General features: G+C 40.8%; 3 protein-coding genes across 11 annotated transcripts; 2 read left to right on the top strand and 1 right to left on the bottom strand.

Annotated features, from left to right (window-relative positions):
* Positions 1–71: 71 nt before the first annotated feature.
* rassf11 (Ras association domain family member 11) lies at positions 72–1,583 on the top strand. Its single transcript, XM_040154003.1, has 2 exons — positions 72–174; positions 265–1,583. The coding sequence occupies exons 1-2, from the start codon at positions 72–74 to the stop codon at positions 1,581–1,583; spliced, it is 1,422 nt and encodes a 473-aa protein (XP_040009937.1).
* A 1,331-nt stretch (positions 1,584–2,914) lies between these two features.
* csde1 (cold shock domain containing E1, RNA-binding) lies at positions 2,915–19,822 on the bottom strand. 9 transcript variants are annotated; one of them, XM_040151956.1, is made up of 24 exons: positions 19,692–19,822; positions 16,326–17,006; positions 15,013–15,271; positions 13,485–13,673; positions 12,650–12,848; positions 11,822–11,988; positions 10,837–10,923; positions 10,542–10,639; positions 10,378–10,459; positions 9,382–9,510; positions 9,089–9,214; positions 8,734–8,949; positions 8,387–8,557; positions 8,130–8,294; positions 7,923–7,934; positions 7,622–7,639; positions 6,658–6,765; positions 6,223–6,401; positions 6,000–6,112; positions 5,746–5,865; positions 5,466–5,644; positions 5,129–5,292; positions 4,887–5,019; positions 2,915–4,312 (listed from the first exon to the last, which is right to left on the bottom strand). In XM_040151956.1, exons 3-24 carry the CDS (start codon positions 15,136–15,138, stop codon positions 4,265–4,267), a joined length of 2,829 nt encoding a protein of 942 aa, XP_040007890.1. In that variant the 5' UTR covers positions 15,139–15,271; positions 16,326–17,006; positions 19,692–19,822; the 3' UTR covers positions 2,915–4,264. The 9 variants fall into 9 exon arrangements, with proteins under 9 accessions (XP_040007890.1, XP_040007892.1, XP_040007893.1 ...); XM_040151958.1 differs by having other exon boundaries at positions 8,417–8,557; XM_040151959.1 differs by having other exon boundaries at positions 11,879–11,988.
* A 1,370-nt stretch (positions 19,823–21,192) lies between these two features.
* Positions 21,193–24,913, top strand: sike1 (suppressor of IKBKE 1). Its single transcript, XM_040151967.1, has 5 exons — positions 21,193–21,773; positions 22,443–22,548; positions 22,633–22,775; positions 22,898–23,011; positions 23,859–24,913. Exons 1-5 carry the CDS (start codon positions 21,615–21,617, stop codon positions 23,979–23,981), a joined length of 645 nt encoding a protein of 214 aa, XP_040007901.1. The 5' UTR covers positions 21,193–21,614; the 3' UTR covers positions 23,982–24,913.
* Positions 24,914–25,434: the final 521 nt, after the last annotated feature.

Raw genomic sequence — 25,434 nt, 5'->3', positions numbered from 1 at the left:
TGTCTCCATCACTTCCCCTAACAGAGACAACAAGAGCCCCCTGCACAATACGCTTTCACAGACCGGGTATAATGGAAGTGAAGGTGTCAGTGGACGGTATCCCACGCGTGGTCTGTGGAGTTACAGAGGAAACAACATGCCAAGAAGTGGTGATTGCGTTGGCTCAAGCCTTGGGTATGTATGTTTGTGTCTCTACATGGTAACGCATTTTTGGTTCTGACATGCTGATCGAAATGATAACCACACTGTCATCTTTCACTTTAGGTCAGCCCGGACGCTACACGTTACGGGAAAAATTCAAAGACTTTGAGCGGTGCATGACGCCCAACGAATGCCTTCTGGAGACTCTTGAGAAGTACGGTGAGCAAGCCAGGGAGGTCCAGCTGACACTGCTACGCAATGGTCCCTCTGTCTGGGATGAAATGAGCAGATCAAGAGTTGGCAGGTACCATCCTTGCCCGCCACTTAGAAGAAAAGATGCAGGGGCTAGAATGCGGCGGGGCAGCAGTTCGCTAAGTTTTCATCGCCAAAGCTTGCCACCATTATCTTGTTTAAAGCAAGAAGCTGAGCAGCAAAAAGAGGACCTGAAAAGGCCCAGAAGAAAGTCTCTGACACTCATGGAAGAGGCCTGGGAATGGCTAGAGAGTCTGGGAAGAGGCAAGGTCTACAGTACCGCCTGTGATAAGGAAAGCAGTAAGAGGACCGATAAAAGGAACCGTACCTCTTTGGATGTTTCTCTCCCTGTTGACAAAGATAACTTAAGTCGAAGTAGTAGAGGCAAAGTCAGAGGTCAGAAAAGTTTAAAGTCAGACTTGGACCATCAAACATCCTGCTGCATGGGAAGTCAGACAAAGGGTAAAGAAAGGAAACACTACAAGAAAAGTCAAGAAGCAAAATCTGATCACCTGTTCAGTTCAAGATGCGTTACAACTGAAGATGAGAAGAACAGTTTAAGAGAAACCATAATATGTCAGCTCAGTTGTTTGCAGGATTTACAGGTCCAGATAGCACGCATAGACAAACATATTTTGGAGCTTGAGGAAAAACAGAGGGCCAAAAGATCTGTGCAGGAAGCCCAGAAGAGAATGGTTGAAGAGGAGATGGAGCAAATCAAGTTTTGGGAAAATGAATTAAAGGCTGAAGAAGGTTATGAGAAAGATTTGCAATGTCAGTTCCTTGAGATGAGAGCAAAGGCTGTTGGGTGCAAGGCCAAACTGGAGGAGTACAAGCACAAAATACAGGGACTCGATTTCTTCGCCACTCCAAACTTTGTTGAAGAGGATTCAGAGATGATTTCAAACTTTGGTGCAAATGCTGTCACCGAGTTTTCAACTAATCACCAACGATCTGATCCAGATGGGGATATAAATGTTAACAGGAAGTTTCTGCCTAGAGAAGACTTCAACTCTCCTCATGCTCTAGTTTCTCCAAACCAGATGAAAGAGCGGCGGCCAACAGGTCCAACAGAGCTCAAGGAGTGGTGGACACGCTGGTCTGAAGCCCAAAGCTCTCAATTACAGACTAAAAATAAGGTGATTCACCGCTCTGAACTTACTATATATCTGGGCAGTACTAAGGTTTAGAATCAAGTTAACAATCACAAATACTAAGTCAATAAAATATGATCAAGGCTCCATTGTACTTCAGCTGTGCTAGTTTCATTCCTTACACTGCAAGGCTCCAATCCCCATGGTTTAACTTGTATTGAGTGTTCGTACCCAACAATCACTGTATATATGTGGCTGGGATAGAGCCTCTCAAAGGCACTGTTGTGCATTCACTTCATGAACCCAGACTTCCCATGGTTTGTTTCCTTCACTGAGCCCCCTAGTGATTAAATAGGCTCCATGTCAGAAATGAGACCCTGTGATCCTCAGCAAAGGAAACAAGGGTGGAGGACGAGCTGAAGTTGAAATCTTGCGCTCATCGCAACAGGTGACTCAATGACACAAAACTCCATAACAAAAGAAAGCAGATTCACATATTTAAATGTTACATTTTATTTATAAATAGCAAATTAAATCTGCAGGTCGGATTCCTTGCAAATGTGCATAGTATCCAACCCATGTGACCTTGCATTGAAGTAAATTATGGAGTACTACATATTGTACATGCTATAGCCTTATTGGACACAGAAATCAAATAAATGTGTTTGCTTCATATAAATTTGTAAAATCACTGTCTGGCAGACAGCTTTCATCTGTGCATTCGGGGATTCTGTCCTTGATTAGGGGAAAGATGAACATTTTCTACTGAACTGAATGGAACAGTGTTTATCGTGCTGGAAGACTGTTCTGTCTGTGAGGACCCAAGCAAAGAACTGGCCTCCAAAAAAACACTTATGACACCGAGATGGAATACGGATGATGCATTTTACAGTTCTATGTAACTCAAGCGAGCAACTGCAAGTATTCATTTTAAAAGGGGTAGGACTGGACTGAAAGCTTTGAATGTCCTTCATCACAGGTCTTCATCTCTCTGGTTCTGTTCAGTTTCAACAATGCACACACTTTGTCTTTTTGTTATAATTGGCTAATGTTTTATTATGGAGACTGCAAATATCATGAGGTTGTTTCTTGCCCTCAAGCTAATGCTGTCTTTGGAGCATAACACTGGTGTACATTACAATTGTTTACACAGCTACTTTATGCTTTATAGTTTTCCATGTAGTCTTAGAGCAGACTTATAGCCTTTCTCTGAAATAAAAGAAATACAAAAACAGCTCATGATTTTCATAAAACTTTAATTCAATTGTTTCATTCAAGACCATTAACAAAAGTACATGAGAACCTCTGTACGTGGTTCAACTGAAACCAGGTGATCTCTGAAGTTGAAATAAATTTTGACTGTAACTTTATGTGCAGAGGCACGACAGCTTACCCACCATGTCTCCAGAGCACAACTGATATCCTGATTTTTTTTTTTTTTTTTTTTTTTTAAATTGAATTTCTAATACTTCAACCCTCTCCTTCTTTAAGTTAAATTTGTTTCATTATATCTGAAGTTTGAACTTTCACTAAGAAAAAAAAAAAAGCACACATTACATACAGTATAGTTCAACCCACAGGTTTGGGATGCATATCAGTATTATTTTCTACTAGAAAAGACAGCCACCCTAAGATTGTTCTGAATATTTTGGCGGTTGGCCGGGAACAGAAGATACATCTAATTTTTGTTTGTGTTTTTTTTTTTTTTTTTCTTCCCATTTCACTTTGCTTGTAGTTTTTAGGCACCTTATTCTTACTTAATTCAATATTAGCAGATTGAGTCTCAATGGAAAAAAAAAAGCAAAAAATATGTGCAAGAGAAAAAAATACATAGTATAAAAGAACTGCAGATATAAGATGCCACAAGGAATTCTGCACCTGGGAAAAATTGCTTAAGTGGAGCATGTGAATACCAAAAAGGTATCTAAAGGCTCCAGATTGGTAAAAGTAAATCCCGTTAGATTAACTACTTTGACATTCACATACAGCGCACACACCATGCTTTCACTTCAGCCCTCAATAAAGCATTTTAAAACTGCTCAAAAAACCGAGCAGAGAAGAATCCTCTTTAAGCTCGCATATATGAGAAATATGATCCTCCTTATGGAGGGAACTTTGCTTTGCTTTATGCGTTTTGTAGGAAAGCATACAGTAATGGAAACTTGATAATGAAACCATTTTAAGTTTCCATGGGTAAAGGAGCAAATATGAGAGAAGGGGGAGAGAAAAAAAAAAAAAAAAAAAAGGAGCAGAAGCTCAAAGACATGCAAACAGTCACACTCATTCACCCAGGCAAACTATTGGACAGATTACAGGTGCAGAATTCCAGACAAAGCAGATTCAAAAGATAGGGACATAGACAGCCACACAGTCATCACTCTGATTTAGAGGGACAAGACCCTCAGAAACAAATACCTCCATTACACACTAGATTCACTTCTAGGATACATCTCTCTCACTCACACACACACACACACACACACACACACACACACACACAAACACACACACAAACACACACACTCAAGAGATCCCATGTACACTTCATTGTGGACTCTGTATCAAGTACATCATACATGGGAGGCAGGGAACTATGGAATGAGAAAAGTTCCCTCGCAGGTATCGATTGGGACAAAGATTACACATGCCGATTACTGTATGTGTGTGTGTATGTTTTGTGTATGAGTTTGTGTACACAAGCATGTGTCAAATCAAATTCCCTTATCTCCTGCTGTTGCCCAGCATCCCAAAACTGAATCGGGCAGGCTCTGTATTGCTCAGTCAATGACACCAGGCTGACGAGTCTTGCGTTCCACATTGAAGCCCTGTACAGGAGAGGACAAACTTAATGTTGATGCTTACATACAGGTATCATGCAAAATCCAAGTAATCCAATAGTATTTGAAAAGTTTAACGAAGGAAAATCTAAAAAAAAAAAAACAAAACAAAACTTGATCTTATCCAACAACCCTCGTCAAAAAAACCTATTATCTAGTAAGCAAAAACGTCATGTTAGCTATGTTATCATAGCTAACTTTGTCAGGTTAAGTGCAGTTTCAAGGTGAATTTATAATAACTGGTTGTATTAGGCCTTTGTGGGCAATGTTGAAAATCAATGAGCAAGATTGCATATGATAAGTTTTTGACATCCATGGAACGAAACGCCTTGAAGTACTTCATTCTGCATTTACAGAATATAATCCAGTTAATCCAGTGAATAGTCCTGCTTTACAGTATATGTACAGATACAAAATTTCACTAATTAACAACTTTGTATTTAAAATATTTGACATGAATAAAGTTCATTTGTTATTTGTAACTATGATTTAATTTGACAGTGAAATCACATATCAGCTCATAGGACAATGGTTACTTTCAATAGCACAGGCTTACTTGTACCTTTGAATTGTCAGGACCGCGGGGCTGTCTTACAATGACCAGACGAGGAGCACTGGCGTCATCAAGAGTGATGCTCTTCAGTCGGTTCACCAGACGGTCAGGGCGAGGAGTCACCACTGGTTTAGGCCCCTCACTGTAATTTTCGGGCCATAATAAGAATTAAAGATCAACGCCAAAGATTTTCATTCTTAGGTTACTTGAAAAAGTTAAATATACTGTACGTAGCCAGCTGGAGTCCTTACCTGACTCTGCGTACGTTGCAGGCACTACATTTTCCTGTGCGTTGATTCAAGACAACTGAGAACTCCACCTCATCCCCAGTTTGGAGCTCCAGGCCATCTTGCACTTCTTTTACATGGAAGAACAGCTTCTTGCTCTCACCGACTTCATATGTGATGAAGCCAAACTGGGGGCAACAGACAAACAAAAACAAAAAAACTTCAGGATTTGAAATTGGTAGCCCCTCACTCCAGTATGACCTGTGCAGTAGAAACTAACTTCAAATCTGAGGTTTCTGTTGCATGTGATTCCAAGTGATCTAAACAATAATGAAACTTTAAATGAATAGCTGATGACTACCTGGTCTTTGACACACTCCACCATGGCTCTACGCTGAGGGACTACATTACAGGCCATCTTCTGTCCAGTCTGGGCTACTGTGCAAACCTGGAACTTCACAAGTTCTCCTTTCTGCAGACAATCTGCCTTGTTTGCCATACCCATGATTCCAAAGGGATAATTCTGGCCTTTAGCTCCACCTGAAACAAGCAGGAAGGGGGTGATATCATCTAAATTTTCCCCCTGTAAAATGTTGCTTTAAATGTTGGGTCTACAAGTCCCATCTTAACTTGACACCAACCTTCATCTGTGAGTTCAATAAGGCCTTGGTATTCTGTCTGGGAGGGGTCTACACTGCGTAAAGGACGGATGACTTTCCCCATCATCACTGTCACACCAACATCCTCACCAATGCCATTCACTAAAAAAAAAAAAAAAAAAGGAAAACAGAAGATTCCACATACCTTTTATTAGTACCCACTTTAACTGCCTTGTTGACAAATCTTACAAATATGCTTAATTTAAAGAAATCAGTTAGAATTAAACCCCTTGTACCTGCAGCCACTTTGGTAACCTTTTCAGCACTGACTTTGTTTCCTTTTCCCTTAGAGAGAGTGTACTCCACTGTGTCGCCCAGCTCCAAGTTCTCCAAGTCCCCACACATTTCACTGAGGAGAAAGCACAGATATACTGTGACTTGGATATCAATTAGCAGAACTTTGGATACCATTAATGAATAAATCAGCAACTAAAGGAATCTTAGAACCTAAACCTTTACCTGTAGTGAAAGAAAATTTCTTGGTCATGATTTGCTGTCTCAATGAAGCCAAAGTTGTCCTTCAGTGTGGCAACAAATCCATGCAGTCTCTTGGCATTGGAGGCATTACGGTTGAGGACCCTGATGGAGACTGCGCTCTGTTGGCCAGTTCGCTTCACTTCGTTGATGGAGAACTCCACCTAGAGGACAAACATTGAAAAGTCTCAAATGGCATAGACAAAAATAAACACAAAACCACCACCGCAAACAAAGCTACAAAAGGTGAGTGATATTAGCAGTGTTGCTCTGCTACAGGAGCAGACCTCATATTGCCCACCTCTTTAGCAGTGTCTGCAACAGTTGAGTTCATTACTTCAATATGTAAGTCCTTTCATTGAATTTTGTTGACCCTTTGTACAGTCTGCATTTAATTTAAAATTACTGAATGCAGTGTACCTTGTCTCCAACCTGTGGGTGACTTCCTCCCTCTAGGTCCTTGGCATGGTATGGCACAGTAAGCTTCACTCCACAATCTTCATATGCAATCACTCCTTCCTCTGATTCCTGCAAAGAGGGCAACAAAAATCAAACCTACATTATCTGAATATCACCAACGTTTGATCCAGCTGGCCCCAACCAATGTCAAGTCTCCTCAATGCTATACCAGTTTCTCAACAAAATTGGTTTAAACTGCCAATTTCTCAAATGATTTGATCAGAGGATTTTAGAGTATGTAGTGTATTAGAAGATGGTGTGCCTACACAAGCATATGAGATGTGACAGTGTGTGCAATGTATCACTCCGTAGCAGCATTGTTGGTTAGCATTAGCCTAGTCTACTGCGACAGCTCTGAGTTACAGCCTACTATGCAGGTCTCCATAATTACCCATCACTATTGTCGTTTCAAGTATTGGGAACAATCCTGTAATACTCATGTATTTTATTCCTTCTCCGTTATTCACAGCAATTGCCTGAACCAGTCATGGTATGCAATTTACTGACTATGTTTCAACTTTATTCCCAACAAAAGCATGACAAAAATAGTGTGCAAATTCAGCTGGCCACGCTGTTTGATCACAGAAAAATGGACTGGTTATTCTATGCTTCATAATCTGTTGTGGTATTCTTGCGTCGACAAAAAGGACCACATAGAAATGAAGGCCAGAGAAATGACTAATCCAGGTGATGTTTACATCATTTAGGAAGGATCAAAATGATAGTTAACAGGCTGTTCCCAAAAACCATACTAGTAATCGGGATTAGTGTTTCATCACTAATTTTGGCAGCCCTACTACTCACTGAATCACTTATACAATGCTTGATTCCATGTTTCTAGGGGTTAATTGGTGATCAAATACCATGCTGTCAACTAAAGAGGCAAAGGAGGCAATCAGTGAGCCAGAGGCCTGCAAAGACTAACCTTTTCTACAACTTTACCCTTGAAAAATAAGAAAAAAAAAATAATAATAGACATTCATTAGATAGAGGGGCTTGTCATCATCACACTTGAAAGACAGTATTCTCATACTGCATTATTTGTTAACTGTTGACTTTTAAATTCGACATCTAAGATCTAGGAATTAAATAATTATTTCTTAGACTATATGTGAGTGAAATGTATAGACTATGGGTATAAGTTTGTACAACTTGCCTAGAATACGAGAATCATCATTTATTTGAGAGACATTCATGTGTCTTCATGCAGACGGTCTTAGGCCTACCTTTTCTTTTTTCTAACCAACAAGGGGCATGAGAACAGGAGGTGGTCAATGGAGGAGAAAGCAAAGAGGAAAATTAGAACTAAAAACAAAAATTGGGAAGAGGAGTAGATGAAGAAGGTTGGGGTGGACCAACGAGGTTATTGTTTTTGAATGCACTGGGGGTAGATTCATGTGCAATAATATTTGTCATAATTGTGCATATGGTACCTTATCCTTGCCCTTGGTAGGACTGGCATTCTTGGTGGTGACTGCAACAACTTCTTTCTCCACCACACCCATAAAGCGCTGCTCAGACTGGGTATGGAAAGACACTGTTCCCTTGGGCAGCTTCTTGATGCGCACTGCATGGTTCCTCTGAGCTGACAGCATATCCTGGCAACAACAGGACATTTAGTTTAGCTTATTGTCAACAAAAAAAATATAATTAGAATGTGCCTGCTTAAGTAATAACACAGAATACATACTTTTGTGAAAAGCTTATAAACAGGACCTACAGGCACAACAGTAAACTCCACTTCATCCGAGATGTGCAGCTGGCTCTCCTCCAGTACTTCACTGAAGTGAAAGAACATCCTAGCATCCCGATCCACACACTTGATGAAGCCAAAGCCATCACGTATAGCTGCAATCACCCCCTAGAAAGCGATTTGGTGACAAGTGCTGTCTATGAATAGGTATTCATTTCAGTTCAATGAATGTGGATGCCTCTTCCAATCTGCCATTTCTGTCAACTCTAAAATGATGCACTACATAATATAATAGACCACTTGAGGAAAATCACATTGACTAATCATTCTTTTGTAATCCTCACCATTTCACGTGTCTCCTTGGTGAAGTTGAAGGTGTCTGGGAGGATGTCGATATTTGTCGCCCTCTCCAGCTTGTCTCTGCGGTCAGTGGAGATGTTGAACTGAATGTGGTCTCCTTCCAAAAGGGTAACCTTGGATTTTGTGTCCTTCTCACCAAACGGCAGTTCTTTGTCAGTGAAACCAATACGGGCACTGATGCGACCTGGTAGAGGGTCATTCTGTGGAAACAGGAAAGATTTGTCAAAGTAGCACATTATATTCTTGGTTTTGGGCAGGGTCACAGTTCCATGCTTTTTTACAACCAAAGTCTCTTCAAATATATAAGAATTCAATCTGCCAAACTTGTAATCTACTTGCCTGGTTTTTGGTGGGAACCTTGGGAATGACCTTGACAACAGTGCCTTCAAACTGCTCAATGCTGATATCCTCAAAGATGACTGTTCCTTGGGGGAGCAGCCTCACATCTGTGGCTACTTCTTTACCCTATGCCATAAGAAAATAAAATATAAACAATGTTATATACACATTCAGGCAGTTCATTAAATAGTCAAAGATAGTTAAAAAAAACAAAAACAAATTGATCTATACAAAGTTCAATAGTCAGTCAGGTATTTGTGGACGGTGCAGTTGAAAAGCTTGACAACTCCTACATTTCTGTCTTTGATGGTGAACTCAACGTCATCTCCAGCCTGCAGAGCCTCCAGGTCACCCTTGAACTCGCTGTAGTGAAAGAAGATCTCCTTCACCACATCAGCCCTCTCAATGAATCCAAAGGCCTCCTGAAAGACAACACATGGTTCAACATAACAGGTACATCAACCTACCAGTCAATATGGGAGATCCAGTGGGTTAGCACGCTTACTTTATGAAAAAGAAAAATACAAAACAAAAAAACAAACAAAACAGGATTGGCAAACACTGAGGGTAAAGATACTCATGTAACTTATTTTTAGTGAACAGATTATATACATCTAATGATAATCATTGTGGTATGGAACCAGATATACAAACGATGACAAAAGGAAAACCCTGAAAAAGTAGTGGAGAAACAGGATGACAATGCCCCCATTTCTAGGGCATGAAGGGTCACTGATTGGTTTGACGAGTATGAAAAGGAAGTGAATCATATGCTGTGGCCTTCACTGTCACCAGATATCAACCCAGTGGAACACCTACGGGAGATTTTGGACCAATGTGTTAGACAGCGCTCTCCACCACCATCATCATCAAAACACCAAATGAGGGAATATCTTTGGGAGGAATGGTGTTCATCCCTCCAGTAGAGCTCCAGACTTTGAGATTCTATTCCAGGGCGCACTGAAGCTTTTCTGGTGGCACAGGGTGGCCCAATACCTTGCTAAGACACTTTATGTTGGTTTTTCATTTAATTTGTCCCCTGTCTGAAATGATCATTTAGATATGATGCTGGTGTACCAAACATATCTAAAGCAGATCTGTTTATTTTTTCACTTCCTTTTTATAAAAAAGTAGCTGGGTTGGTAAATTCTGGGTTATCAGGGAAAGTGTATAGCTCCTTTTTCGATTATTCTGGATATTGCATTTAGTTTTGCAAAGTCAGCTATCACAAAGATAATCACACTATATCTAATTTGCTTGGTTCATGTAATGATATCAGTGGACCTTACCTTTGTAGCACACACCACACCCTGGCACCTCATTTGCTTTTTCTTCACAAGCTGAATATTACGAGCACTGACTGCACCAGTACTGAAATACAAGAGTGATAAAAATAAAATCAACTGCAAGCTGGGAATCATTAGGACAATACTGACATGGAGTGAGGACTTACTGCTTGTTGGTCTCCATGTAAAAGCTGACTTTGTCACCGGTGTCCAGGTGGATATTACCCTCCACATCATCAGGAGTGTAGGTAAGGTAGAACACTTCCTGTTTGGGGGGGGGGGGGGGATCATACGAGTGTGGCACACCTATTAATCCTTAAACTACTTCACATTCAAGACCACCAAATAAAGTAAGAATGTATATACAGTATATGAAGGACAGATAGTTATATGCTGTGGAAGCAGAAGATGTTACATTTATCCAGTCAAACAAACAAACGCAATCCATGCCACTTCTCTTACCCCATTTCTTTCATAACAAACACTGCCAGTGGGCACCTGGACAGGAGCAGACTTTCCATCCAAGTGCACCGGGATGGCTGAGACAACCTGCAGAAAAGGATGAAATTTCAGGTGGAGGCCATTAACACACTGCTTTGCCAATCTTAGGTTGAATATTCATTCTAATTACAAAGCCCGGTTAAAATATCTTTACACACATGATGGATGAAATGGCTGAATTTCAAATGTCACAGTAACAAGTATTGCAAGTGTCAGAGATGTGGAGTATCATCTACAGGTTAGCAGAGTTGCATGTGCACAATTGTGCCCCAGTGTAAAACCTGTATACACTGTCAAGCCTCCTAACGCCCTCTAGCATTTTGCTAGCCTGAACAAAAAAGTCAGCAAATAAATTAATCAGCGTGAGTGTGCGGCTTTGTGGAGTCACAACGTGCTCTGCATGTAGAGTTAGATTTGTTATGTGAATGCATTACAAGACAAGACAATGTTACGAATTGTACATGACCAATGAGCCAAACACGACAGTCTGCCATGGTACGTCTCTGCCATCCCCTGCTGATCTCTACTTAATGATGCAGCAGTCAGGCCCTTTGACTCTTTACATTCACATACCAGAATGTTACATTTAAGATTCGTTTCAGTTTGAGAGACTGACCAACTGAGCTATACTAGTTGCTGTGAGCCTAAAAAAAATTAATATACCCATTGGGCATTTAAACGATCACTTGACCATATTTGTTCAACAGACATTTAACACCTCCAGCAAACATGCATGTCAGCAACAACAAGCCAATCTGAAATTCAGATGTATCATAATTCTTGATGGAATAAGCCATTTTTTAAATTTAGATGCAGGATTACAGGAGGATCAAATTTTACAGTGTACTTAGAATAACATCCCATGCCCAAAAAACAAAATGGGCCATATAAAAGGTATAAGTTGACAGACAAGGACAGAACCAAAAATAAAATGGTGTTCCTTAACTGGATGAATATAACCATGCAGCACAGTAAAGGGATAGGCGTGCAGGTCTGGCCCCACCTGGCCCGAGATGCGCTCCTCTGGCAGCACCTCTGGCTTTATCTTTAGCAGCTTCACTGCTATGGGCTTGCCAGTGCGCCTGTCAGAGGATACCTCAAACTCTACATCATCTGAGGACAGAGAAGACAGACAACACCAAAAACACTTAGCACATTACAAATGATACAGGGACATCTTAAAAAGGATAATTCCGGTTTATTTCAACTTGGTGTATTTCCCATAAATGTGGCCATTTATGGGTTGTGCTAACTTTGCACCTGCTACCTCCGTTGTTAAGATTCAGGAAAACAAGGACGTGTGTTGGGAGCAACCAGCTCAAAACTAATATAACCAGATGCTAATGTTCATTGGTAGGGGTAGATATTATAATCCCTCACATAGCATTTTCGGATAAATACAGTCTACCACCACAGTGGGTCAGCCGGCAAGTTGCCCTGGATCTACAGCAGATTCCCATAAGTTAGCCATAATGGCTTTTCATAGTTGCTACATTCTGCGTTTACATTACATTTACTCATTCGGCAGACTCTTTTATCCAAAGTGACTTTCAAGTGAGGCAACTTAGTTTTCAGTGTATTGCCCAAGGACTTGTGCTGGTTGCCCGAATATATGCAGTTTTGCGCGACATTTATAAAATACACCAAGTTTAAATAAACTGGAATTATTCTTTATGAGTTTCAGTAATGTAGCTCAAGTGTTTTTATTTTCAACAAGTGAAGATTGAGTCAGATTAAGTATTTCTGATGTGAACACAAGTCCAAGGTATCTCACCTCCTATTTTAAGCTCCTGCAGGTTGCCATTGTACTGAGAGCAGTGGAAAAAGAGACGATCCTGACGTTCAGAGCACTGGATGAACCCGTAGGAAGTCAGGAGCTTCTCCACCACACCAGTCTCTCTAATGCCAGGTCCTGTGCCATTGGCATATGCAGTGTGCCCATTGTTATGGAGCATCCCTGGGTCAAAGCTCATCTAGGGAAGAGGATAACCAAGTGTTAAAATGTATCCAGTAGTGGATCAACATTAAGCAGACCAAAATAAGTAACCAACATTTAATGCTGGGTTTGATGCCAACTAAAAACACTTCAAAACATGCAGGTACAGCACATTTCAGAGGAAGTGGGGAGGAAAAAAAAAAAAAAAGCTAATGTAAAGCTACATCAGAGCCTTCAGGGGCTCTGTTGATCAACAGAGGGGAACACATATTGATAATGCCTTGAAAGAGTTTCAGGATAATTTATACCGTTGACTGGAAAAACAATTTTTAGCACCTCCTGGTTTGCTTAGTGTCATGCACTAAAACCTACAATTCGCTCAATTTGTCAAGTGATTTTAGTCCCAAATCATCTAAGCAGTAACAAAACTGCCATGCAATTCTGGTTAGACAGGCAAATGTTCAAAAAATATTCACCTCCTTCTACCAATCAACCAACCACTGATTATAATGCAATACCACTAAAACTCACCTATCAAAAATGACACTACACCCTGGTTGAACTTGTTTTTCACACAACTTCAAAACCATGCTGTTAGCAAAAGTCAGATGACACAACAACAGTTTACAGGACTATTAAGTCAGTGTTGGCACTACCGAACATGCCCTCTTACTGATCTCTGATACAAGGGAGTCCGCTTATGTTTTTTACTTCCTGGGTGGGGATGGCAAGAGACAGAGGAGGAGCGGGGGATAGGCATGGGACCAGTAGAGGTAGATGGGGCAGAGCCAGTTTTGCGAGCCACAGGAGGTTCAGAAGACCCTCGTTCCATTTCTGACACTGGGGATAGGACTTGAATATGCTGTTGGGAGGAGGCAACAGCTTTGACAAGGAGCATAGTCAAAGCATTTAATGTAAGCTGTTGAGTTGTTAAACAAATTTTGTTATTATCCAGCATAAGGGTATAAAATACTGCATCTTCTACTTGACTTTTCTAAATCTGCCGACATTTCATATAACACCCAGTGTTTGACCATGCACCGATTTTTTTGGGGGCCCACCATATATACATTTCACAATATCACAGCAATATACTACAATAAACTATACTACTAATGTACAAATATTTCTCCAATGCCATTTTATTATAAAAATTTAGCTCACCACAACCACGCTCAACCCCTATTAGAAATCCTGACACCAAATTACCGATAGGAAAAAAGGATAAGGACACCCAGTAACAATGGATATACTACCATGACAATCTAACATCACAGCATCAATCAATAGCACTAATAAATGGTTGAAAATGTTTGTGCATTCAAACGGGAATGGCTCTACAGAGAAGGCTGACTAAAAACCGAAAAGCCCAACTAACTTCTTTATACAGCCAATTAAGGTGAAGTGGTTTAAGTGAAGTGTCAAAAATCTTACTCAAGTAAAACAAAACTACTAAAAATGGAGAATCGGAAAATGCAAATGACAAGTCAAATAGCGGTGCATCTACAGCGGACAGAGTTGGTGATGGGTTATGGGTTATGAGTGGGGTCCCAGAGCAGCCTCTTCTGTTAGGTCCTGTAACTGCACTATCACAATGAGCTACTCTCAACAGGAGACATAATACATCTGTAAGCATTTTGCCCTTCAATAACCTTTAAGACAGGACATTAAAGACCGGAGTACAAAGGCAGCATTTCTCGACATTTTGTTTGGATGCCCATGCAGTGATTACTCTAACATCCATGTAGAGAACGTTTTGGTCTCAGATAATGAAGGATTTTAGTTCAGTTCTGATGGGAAAGTTATTTATCAGTTTTTCTCTGGGACCAACTGGTATGTAGTTTAGCGTTGCCATGATTTGAGTAAAAGTTATGTACCAGCATTAATGAAGCCCAACACACTATTTGCCCGTGTCACGGCCTGACTAAGGTTTTACAGGATTGTGATGAAAATTAAAAATACGAGGGAAAGGGGAATAAAAGGCTCTACGGGACTTGTAAAAAGCCCCAAATTTCTGCAGTCAAACCAGTAGAACACCCCTCACCCTGCAACAATACAACTGAGTAGAGGCTAGTCTCGGGAGCCCGAAAAGGATGAAAGAGGTTAGGCCATTCACAGCAGAGAGATGCAGGGCAAGGTGGGTGGATGGGTGTTCGATGGGGTGGGGCACGTAGAAAAAGAGATGGGAAGGTGAAACTTACGGATCGGCCATATGGCGACAGGCTGAGTCCGACAGGGGAGGTGCTGCTCAGGTCAGCGCTAACGAACGCGGTGGGTGGCGACGCAGGCAAGGTAAACTCAACAAAGCCTTTCCAGGGGCTGCCCATATTTTCCCATAAACTCGAACCAAACTTGCTTGAGCACTTGCTGAACTTGATAACTTGTTTGATTTTTTTTTTTTTTGCTTGACTGTTAAGTACTATTTTTTATGTAACCACCCAATGATAGACCGCTGGATGTCTGCAAGGGTGAAGAGAGGAACAAACATAATGGGTAAGGCAGATAGGTCAGCCAGTGTGCCAAGAGTCACAAACAAAGGAAAATAGCTGTGGGCTTTTATCCCCCAGGGAGGGAGTTGAAAAGGCAAAAATCAGGGAGGATATGACTTCAAAACGACAGAATAGGTAAAAAAGGTGCAGGCTGGGTGAGGGAAGGCAATCATATCATTTCTCATACTAAATTGCATAACCCGTTTAACTGTTCGGAGGTGGTTGCGGTTCAGTACAGCTGTCTTATGTTAAGTTTACGAAGAGTTATCTTAGCAAACGGCAATGTAGAGGTCAATGACACGACAGAATCAAATCTTCAACTCAGTATCACTTATTCAGTCATTCCATATCATATGTACTTTCGGGCCCAGGTAGCAACATGTGTAATCATGTGTAAAGAGCAAAGAATATCCAAGGTCTGTTTCTAACCAAGCACGGCAGCAGTTGCTTTCACTGAAATTTCTCTGTGGTTGAAGCTATGCTAAGCAGTGAAATCAGCTACTACAAATAAACAATCACTGAAGGTGCTGCCACTCAAAAATAGAGAACTCCATACTAATCGATGAGGTCACAAATCCGGATCCAAAGGTTTCAATGAAAGCCATTTTTAAAATAGTTGCACGCGTGTTTGTTTGAGCAAACAAGGAGGACAAATTGAACTGTTATTTTTGTTCAGTGATAAGAAAAACAACCTCTGCATTTCTGCCCAAAATCAGCACAGCTGGCCAAACTAAATCAGAATTGAGAGAGCTACACATTCTGTGTATGTACATCTCTATAATAGAGTACTGTTTACAAACAATTACAGTTTCTGAGTTCAACCCCTGAAGTCAATACCAACTTGCAGTATCAATTTTTTAAAACTCTGAATTCTTAAACACATCACAATCATTTTCAGTATATTGGGTGGAGGAAATTATTCAAAACATGACAAATAAAACCACAAGTGACCAAATGATAAAAAAGTACAGTTGACGTTAACACGATAGGTCTCATGTTATGAGGGGACTACAGTTGAGACCCACCTTTATTTGTCTTCTTGAATCTTGTAATTTTCTGGATCTCGATGACTTTGCAGTTCCTGCAGATCTCTTCACGCACACAGTTGAACACACACACTTGTTACAGGTTTCTGGCACAAGTTCTAGATTGTTGCATAAAGCAAAAAAGGGGGAGAAATCTAGCGCAAAAGAGGCAAACGCAGGTGCAATAACACTGCTTTGAAAAAATTACAATAAAAAATAAAATAAAACAATGGGAGTAGAGGAGGGAGGGAAAGATGGGGGGGGGGCTATGGGGGGAAAAAAAAATAGCAGATAGCAGCCCACTCCACACCCCGGGGGTGAGTCGGTGGTGTGGTGAGGATGAGGAGGGCTAGGAGCAGCGTTGGGACGTGTGCTTTGTCAAAGCTGTTGAGTAGGCACAAACTTCTGGTTTCAGATCAGTTATTGTCTTCTCAGAATATGCTTGGGCATAGGATTGCTTCTCTTCTGTGTTTCAGTTGGGCTGATGTGCGTCTTCTTTGGTCGTTTCAGGATTTGGTTACTTCTTGCGTTTTAAACCCTTGAAGTGATCCTTTTTTCCCCATATATCTTCAGTGTTGCAACTTTGCTTGTTTTGGGAGGATTATCTTCAGTTTCTGTGTTATGATCTGAACTTGAAGCAGTTGCGGATGGTACAAAAATTCGGTTCCGTTTCACTTCATACTGTTGAGAAAAGAGAGATTTGGTTGGCTGAGTAAAACTGATCACTTTGACTTCACCTTATGTTGACTGATAACAATTTCAGATATCAATTGTTAGGGTTAACACAAAAAGACCATAGGCCCAAGGAGCCTGCAGTAAGGCAGAGAAATTTAATTGAATTATCAAGAGATAAAAACTACATATTTTCTGTCACAAAAAACAGAAACAACCCTGATGACCAGTGGCTTGAAAAATTTTTGAGAACACTAGATTCTTTGCCCCTGGACTCACAAGCATAAAAATAGGTTTTCTTTAGATGCCTCTGGATACAGCCCATAATGCCAGGCAGCTGACTAGCCTTGTGCATACCTTCAGCTCAAGCCATGATATTTATGGCATCATTTTTGACCAGGCCCTCTGTTTTGTGATCCAATGCACTTCAAACCTACTGTACACGTGTTCAATGTACAGGTGGAGGCTCACCTAACAGCTGAGATAAATAAAATATCTGTGTGTATTACATGTGTAAATTTTGCTAAATTTAATTAGAATCTCAGAAACCGATCTCCGTCAGTAGGTTAGAGCAGAGTGCTGTTGACCTAAATACGCCACTTTGAAAACAAGCTGGGTGAGCCAACCCGGGACACATGATATCTATTCTGCTGTGACTGTGTTGCAATGACTCCCTTCACATGTGCTTCCTGGAAAGTTAATATATAATGTTGTAGAAATGCTCAAATGGGATCCCTAGCAATATAGAGGGAGGACCCTCTTGGTATTCATATGTATTCATATCCAAATGTCAAACCAAGATTAACTAACAAACACCTTCGTATTTTGTTTTCATTTTCATTGCTTGGATGAATACTAGACCCACAGGAACTAAAGATGTACATCCTAGTAGTAGTACAAACAAGTCAGTTATCACAAGATGAATTAGGTAAGTGTGTTAAAGGTTATGAGCTATGAGCAGTGACAACACTTGAGTGAAAACAACCATGGAGGAGATGGCATTTCTGCTCCCCCCTTTTCAGCTTTTGGTGGCGCAGAAAGACAGCGAAAAATAATAAAAACAAAAACAAAAAAAACATACAAACAAAACAAACAAAAAAAGTCCACCCACTAAACTACCAGCACCGATTGGCCGTTTTCAGCACTTTTATAATCAGTGTTACACGACCGTTTAACTTGGTAATCATTAAGCAGGAAAGCGTAGGAACCACACCGCCTGCCCCAGTTACGACAGAATAGCTAATAAACCCACGATTAAGCCTCTAGTCCCCCAAGCTTTAACACGACGATGCTACCCCGGTCTGGGCCCGAACAACAACCGCCCTCACAGAACCACAACCATGTGACTTGTTAGCAATCCGCCATCCTCAGCTGGAACTGTGATATGGCCTGATCCAACACGTTGCGGCACGCAGCGCGATGGAAAACATCGCATCTTGGCTAGCCAGCTACTTCCTAACACATGTCAAACTCTAAAATATGTGCCCGAACAACCGAATATGGGTTACATTTGACTCGTTTAGTGCTCAATAGTCCAAATAACGCACACAGTAACAGCTAAGTATTAAAGTATTCGTCTCAATGACCTTGTGTGGACAAACAGAGACTGACAGATTAGCATGTCGCTAACGCCAAAGTCGTAAACAGCCAATACCCCGGACATTTGTGACTCTTAAAACTGAAATTAATTCACCGCGAAAAAGTGTTGTTATGCCACAAATGAGCTCAACTACTTAGCAAATTAGGAGTTTTTAGCTATTTGGTTGTTATCACAGGTACGTGGCTTGGGAGTCTGATCAGAAAGTTCGCGGAAAGAGATCACCCTATCATGTTTTTCTGATGCACAGAGACAAGCACTCCAAGCTCCATCCAAAAAACGTCCATTTGAAAGATTCTCGGGTGCATTCTAAAACGTATACGCTTTGTAGCAATTCTCAAACAAGTTTGTACTAACAGATTCGGTGGCCCGAAAAATTCGGCATCCATGTGACAAGGGAATAATTTTGTAGAACTGGGACGCAGTAGTGGTACAATTTCAAATGAATAGACAAAAGCAGCGTGTGGAATAGCCGATATGAAAGTGACGCATATACCAATCCTTAGACATTAGTTATTATACAAGCTATCAACACTTGCAGCTAATCGAGGTCAAAATTATTTGTCCTTGATTAGCAATAACTGATTTTAGTCTCTTCATACACACACACACAACGGAAGGATAACGTTGTCAGAGCTAAAGGCACGAGGAGGCGACAACAAAGAAGCTACGTAAGACGAGCGCTCTGAGGCTCGTGCTCAGTTCTATTAAATTACTGCGTCTTTCGCTAATGTTTAACAACAGTTTCACACAAGTGTCTCACTCTGGTACACTGGGGCACGATTTAGAAATACGGAATTGCTTATTTATATCGAGATGTGTAGCTAGGCCTTTCACAATGCTAAGTGGCTAACAGCGGCTACAGTTAGCTAGCATGCTGCTGGACTACTTAGACCTTGTGTGTGTGGTGATTTATGGTGAGGAAAAACACGGCTGCCCCCACCCAGGCCTGAGCTCTGCGTATGACTAAGCGCTGGATAAACCCCTTACTTTTAAAGTCTCACTTGATAATACATAGGAAATGTCTAACTGGCACATTATAAACAAGTGTTTGAATTGTTATATGAAACGGGGTATATTAAATAATAAGAACTTACCCCAACAGCTTTCAGCACTGTCACCAGCGCCGCTAGAAGCAGCACGGCACATTACGTAGTGATCGGGGAGGCGGCTACCGCGATATTTGACAACGTTAGTCCAACCAAAGAGCCTACGGGAAAGAGTGGCCACTAGCGAGCAGCTGCTGGTGAGTAACCGCGATTGTGGCCTCGCGATGATCCTTGGGAGACGTGGCATACAGTAGCGTAATAATAATGGCCATGTTTTCAATAACTTTCTATCTGGGATCGGAAGCAAACATATAAGAGTTATACGTCCATTTTGCAGGAAATACAGTGATTAACATGTCATTCATTACTTCCAGACAACCGAACTCAACCCCCCCCCCCATTTAATTCCCTCAGTGAGTATTCTCCTCCAACAATAGAGTTTCCGAGGCCACACGTTGCAACTTTGGGTTGTATTCAAGAATGACATGGAGGTCATTTGAGAATGCTTCTAATTTCAGTCAATCGCTCATTTAACACTATTGATTAAACCTGTGGAGACTTGTAATGCTGACAATACTTAAAGCTCCGAAATATGCCGATTAGATCTTTGATGGCTGATCAAATGCGGTTATCAGTTGATTATACACTATGTTGAACACTAACGGAAAGAAATCCCTCAAAATATATTCTATTTGATATCCCAAAATTACTTGAATTTCATCCATATAAATATACTGAATAAGCAATGCAGTTCTAAATCTATATGCGTATTATTAATATCCTGCGCTTGCTGCTGGGATTTAGAAGGTAAAGCATCAACGTGGTCTAATTGGAAGGAATGTTGTGAAACATTAGAAAACCTCAAATTCATTATGACAGGCGGGAAATTACACAGCAATGCTGACTCAAGGCTGGATTACCATCCACGCAAAGTGGATGTGCTACAGTTGAAAGCACAAGAGGGAGCTAGTAAGTGGACCTTGAGTTGGGATTTTTTTTTTGGTCAAAATTACAAATCTTTCAGACTGATTTAAATTATTAAGTTTATATTGTGCTTACATAGTGGACATTCCTAAATTAATCTTGGCGGTAGTGTAGTAGGGGGCCCAAAAGCAAACTTTTGCTGCCCCTTCATAGGTTGATCCTTCCATGCGATGACTTAAAATGGTGTAGCTTCAGTTCTAGCTCTGAAATAAATTGAATTTAATAAATCTCCGAACAACATTTAAAAAAACTTGCAAGTTATTTTAAAAAAAGAAAGACACCGTCTGTTCTGTGTCAGCTCTTCATGGTAAAGAGGACGATGATACAATAATTATAGTCCATGACTAGCACTTTGTTAAAGCTGGGCACTTTCTTCTGGAAAAAAAATGTCAAGTTATTTGGTCTCAATCGGTTGGTCTCATTTAGAACATTTAAAGGGCTTATCTTCTCCTCCATGTCCTATCGTTTCAATGCCTTCCAGGGAGGACTCTTTCAAACTAACCTAGGTTTTTGTCCCCTCCCGTACAGCTGGTTTGTTTTGATCTGTTTTAGATTAATAGCCTACCATTAATTAATCATAAGAAATCAATATGACAGGTGCTACTATGAGACCTCAATGAACTCTAAATTCTCCGGTGGATGGCGGTATCCGCTTTGAATTTTGGTTTGCGATACGTGACATACATTCAGAGAAGAAGAAGATACGGAAGTAGCGTTATCGTCTGGTCTTACACGGAAACGACAGACTTCACAACAAGATAGAGTGGTCGGTTTTTATTTGTATGTAGTCCTCTTATTTTTTTCTACTGAAAAATCTTTCCGAAGGCCCACTAGTATGCGCACGTTGCTATAAAGGCATCAGAGCTGCCTCTGCTAGCTAAGGATAGACCGCCAACGTAAGCTAGCACTGCGAATTGTTTTCACCTCGTTGGTTGTGAGAAGTAGCTTGTTTACGTTACATACCCGGGAGTGGGCAGTCTCTAGTAAATGGCCTGCACTTTAGAAAAAGTGTTGGGCGATGCTCGGACCCTTCTCGAGAGGCTGAAAGAGCACGACACGGCCGCGGAAGGACTGATAGAGCAGTCCGGGGCCCTCAGCCAGAGAGTGCAGAACATGAGAGAGGTGGGAAATGCCCTTCCAGACAAGGTAAGGACGAGTGTTTTTACACGGTTACAACGACATTTGCTTCAGCTACATGGCCATTTAATGCTGCACTGCTTACGGGCATACACACAAGTGGTACAACAGGACTTTGATGAGGTCTGAAAAAAAAAAAAGCAACTCAAGCTGAACTCATTGCCTCAATTTCACTAATTTTTCCTATGGCGGATCGTTCAATCTTCCACCATCAACACACCACAACCGATTATTTCAAAAAACAAAAACAAAACTGACGTTATGTTGATATACAGTGCTGTTTGTTGGGTGACTTCTGCTCCCAGTGTACCTGAAGTTTCTTAAAATTTGTTAAAGGACTCTTTTAGATGTTTTGTTGATGTAAGATAACCACAACTATTTTAAATTCCTTTATATTTGAATGGAGTTTGCCATGACATTTTACTTCACTAAGCGTCATAGAGAGGGGTTTAATTTTTTTAATGTGCACGACATCCCTCACTTCATGAGACTACATCTTGTATTTCTGTCGCTATATTTTGTTTGCTTACGTGTTTATTTGCTTTTCCAAAAACACAAGAAAATATATTGCTGACTAACCAGCTCAACCTCTCATCAACTGAAAAGCATCTTATAATGATTTTATGTTCTGAATGTCATGGTCAATGTCAATGGCCCTTTACTGCTCTCTCCCCTCAGCACACAGAAGACACTTCAGAGATTCAGGAGCTGACCAAATACAAGCCCCATGTCCTTCTGACTCAGGAAAACACTCAAATCAAGGAACTACAGCAGGAGAATAAGGGTAAAAATAGACCCATTCTATTCTGTGGATTGCATGGCTGGAGTTTTATATTTTTGCTAACCCTCTTCATGACTGTCTCCTCAGAACTTTGGTTGTCTCTTGAAGAACACCAGTACGCACTAGAACTGATCATGGGTCGGTACCGAAAGCAGATGCTTCAGCTGATGATGGCGAAGAAGGAGCTGGACACCAAACCTGTGCTCAGCCTCCATGAGGACCATGCAAAAGTACACTGGCTCTCTGCATTTGCTCAGTCACTCATAGGATAGGACTACACACTGATAGAGGTAGAGTTAGAAATGCTTGTTTTTTTTTTTTTTAGGAATTGTTTTGCTTTCTCATTCTCCAGGAAGTGCAGAGCCAGGTGGAGCGGATATGCGAGATGGGCCAGGTGATGAGAAGAGCAGTGCAGGTGGATGATCAGCACTACTGCTCTGTTCGAGAGAGGCTCGCTCAGCTGGAGGTGAGTACCGTAGAACCAAGGACAGCGTTAGATGTTTTTCTGAGTCAACCTGTATTTCTGTATTACTGTATAAATATAAATATAAATATACTGTAATTAACTGCTGTGTATCAATACAATGCAATATACATGACTGCAATTTCTATAGATCTGTATAAATTTTAGTTTTAATTTCTCACTTATGTTTCATGCATGTTTTTTATCTCTGCTCTACTGCGGTTGTTTTTTTCATTCACTCTCACACATTTGTTTATGCTATCTTACATCCTATATTCTAGGTTTTACATTCAAATTTCTGTCCATTTTATTCAACAGTTTGTTGACCTAAATAACAACAACAATGTTTTGTTTTCACTTAACAGTTTTGGTTTTATTCGCTCAGGTTTTGTGATGTCCATTTCGGAGATATTTACTGCCATCCAAACCAATCAAGGTTAAACAGAATCACATTTGTGCCACTCAGAGCGTTGAAAAATCACAATTAAAGGGACTGTTTTTTTTCTGGTAGAAAATTGTTCCGGTGACAACTGTTCACAGCAATGTCTCTAGGCTATCCAACATTGAGACGCCGTTTCCGGAACTTGATGTCTCTGTTATGTTTTCAAAATTACAGAGTTGCATTAGGTCTAGTTAATTTTTCATTTTTGTAATTTTTACAGTACTGTAGGTGCCAAAAATGGGATTCCATTGACCATGGAATGGGAAGGGAATCCCAGAGACAGATATCCCAAAACCTGCACTAATAAAACCAAAACTGTCTGCTGCATGGCTAGATACCACTAGAGATCCAGCATGTAAGAAAATATGTTTGTTTTGTGTCTGGATCAACTGACCTTTGAACACATAGATTGAGAACAAGGAGCTGCGAGACCTCCTGGCAATCAGCAAGGGCTCTGCGAAGACAGCCAGAGAGGAAACCAACCAGCCAGCAACAGCAGCACAGTCCCCTCAACCAGGGTCCAACGAGTGACCAGAACAGCATCAGTGTGAACTGTGAATGGGGAAACAAGTCCTTCGGGACCAGAAGACAGGGTTCATGATCTCTTCACCTGTGTTAACCACATTTTTTTTTTTTTTTACATAAGATGGAATGCAGTCAGACCACAGCATCTGTTTTTTGTTGTTAAGGCCACTACAACACTATGCTATCAGAAGCATCTACCTTTGGGTATACCTGGATGGTAGCTGTTGTAAGCTTTCATATGTACAATATATGTACGTACACACACGCGTACTGGAGTAAAGGCAGTAAAAGCAAAGGGGATTTATTTTATTTTTGGCCAAAGATACATTTTTTCGTCAAGGACACAGTTTCTACCTCTTTGTTGCCCCTTTGCTGATCACTCACACTCACAATTTGTAAAATGTTCACAACCAACCCCACTATGAGTTCACTCAAAGTCCGTTAAGAAACCAACTCGTAGGTTGCACCATTTTAAGAGGCTGTGCTTGATAATTACTCTGCCAACATGATGACTTTCGGCTGTCTCACACAGTTTTCCTGCTGATGAGTGACAGTGGCTCATTTATATGTGATTGTCTATCATCGTATGAATTTGATATGTTTGTCAGTCTGTTTGTAGAATTCATATGTAACATGAATTTCATGTTTAGTACTTTGATTCTGTGTGTTTAACAGCAGTTTTCTAGTTATCAGATTTAAATGCAGAGTAATCAAATGCCCCAGCTGATGGCACATCTTTATTTAATGGTAAAGACTTCAAAATATGCCAACGTTTTGTGTAACGGATATCAAATGTTTGCGCACTGTATGTTCTCAGAAATTGTATATTGTCATCTCAGGAAAACAGCTTTAATAAGGTGAACATGCTGTAATGACTTCATGACAGTGTACTGATTTGTGTCAAACGAAATTTCATTCAGAAACTTTAGAAAATTTGCAATAAAAAAAAAAGTTAATCTGTAAATGTGTTTTTTCTGCCACAAACATACATTTATACTCACAGAGCACTTTATTAGGAACACCTGTACACCTTATTCATGCAATTCTTCAATCAGCCAATCATGTGGCAGCAGTGCAGTGCATAAAATCATGCAGACACAGGTCAGGAGCTTCAGTTAATGTTCAGAATGGGGAAAAGAGTTTCAGGCAGTGTCAGAATTTGGCTCCATGGACCCAACCTGCCTTGTGCCAACAGTCCAGGCCGGTGGTGGTGGTGCAATACCAATCGATCAGTGTTTGAATATCACAGCGTATCTGAGTATTGTTGCTTGCCACGTGCATCCCTCAGTGGCCACAAGTTACCATCACCCACTGGCTACTTCCAGCAGGACAATGCATCGTGTCACAAATCAAGACTTGTCTCAAAGTGGTTTCAGGAACATGACAGCGAGTTCAGCGTACTTCAGTGGCCTCCCCAGTCATGCAGTCGTGTGAACATGGATCAGAACTGAGCCTTTTT

This window comes from Xiphias gladius, chromosome 18 (assembly GCF_016859285.1).
Source record: "Xiphias gladius isolate SHS-SW01 ecotype Sanya breed wild chromosome 18, ASM1685928v1, whole genome shotgun sequence".
Classification (NCBI taxonomy): Eukaryota; Metazoa; Chordata; class Actinopteri; order Istiophoriformes; family Xiphiidae; genus Xiphias; species Xiphias gladius.
Note: the sequence above shows the minus strand (reverse complement) of the source record. Positions and strands in the feature narration are given on the sequence as shown.

Excerpts from the sequence above, each read along its gene's own strand:
- rassf11 (XM_040154003.1), top strand. The coding sequence starts at position 72 with ATGGAAGTGAAGGTGTCAGTGGACGGTATCCCACGCGTGGTCTGTGGA. Across the intron at positions 175-264 it reads TGCGTTGGCTCAAGCCTTGG|GTCAGCCCGGACGCTACACG; the intron begins GTATGTATGTTT and ends CTTTCACTTTAG.
- csde1 (XM_040151956.1), bottom strand. The coding sequence starts at position 15,138 with ATGGGCAGCCCCTGGAAAGGCTTTGTTGAGTTTACCTTGCCTGCGTCG. Across the intron at positions 6,113-6,222 it reads GAAATTTTCTTTCACTACAG|TGAAATGTGTGGGGACTTGG; the intron begins GTAAAGGTTTAG and ends CTTTCTCCTCAG. Across the intron at positions 4,313-4,886 it reads GCGGTCCTGACAATTCAAAG|GGCTTCAATGTGGAACGCAA; the intron begins GTACAAGTAAGC and ends TCTCCTGTACAG.
- sike1 (XM_040151967.1), top strand. The coding sequence starts at position 21,615 with ATGGCCTGCACTTTAGAAAAAGTGTTGGGCGATGCTCGGACCCTTCTC. Across the intron at positions 21,774-22,442 it reads GAAATGCCCTTCCAGACAAG|CACACAGAAGACACTTCAGA; the intron begins GTAAGGACGAGT and ends CTCTCCCCTCAG. Across the intron at positions 23,012-23,858 it reads AGAGGCTCGCTCAGCTGGAG|ATTGAGAACAAGGAGCTGCG; the intron begins GTGAGTACCGTA and ends TTGAACACATAG.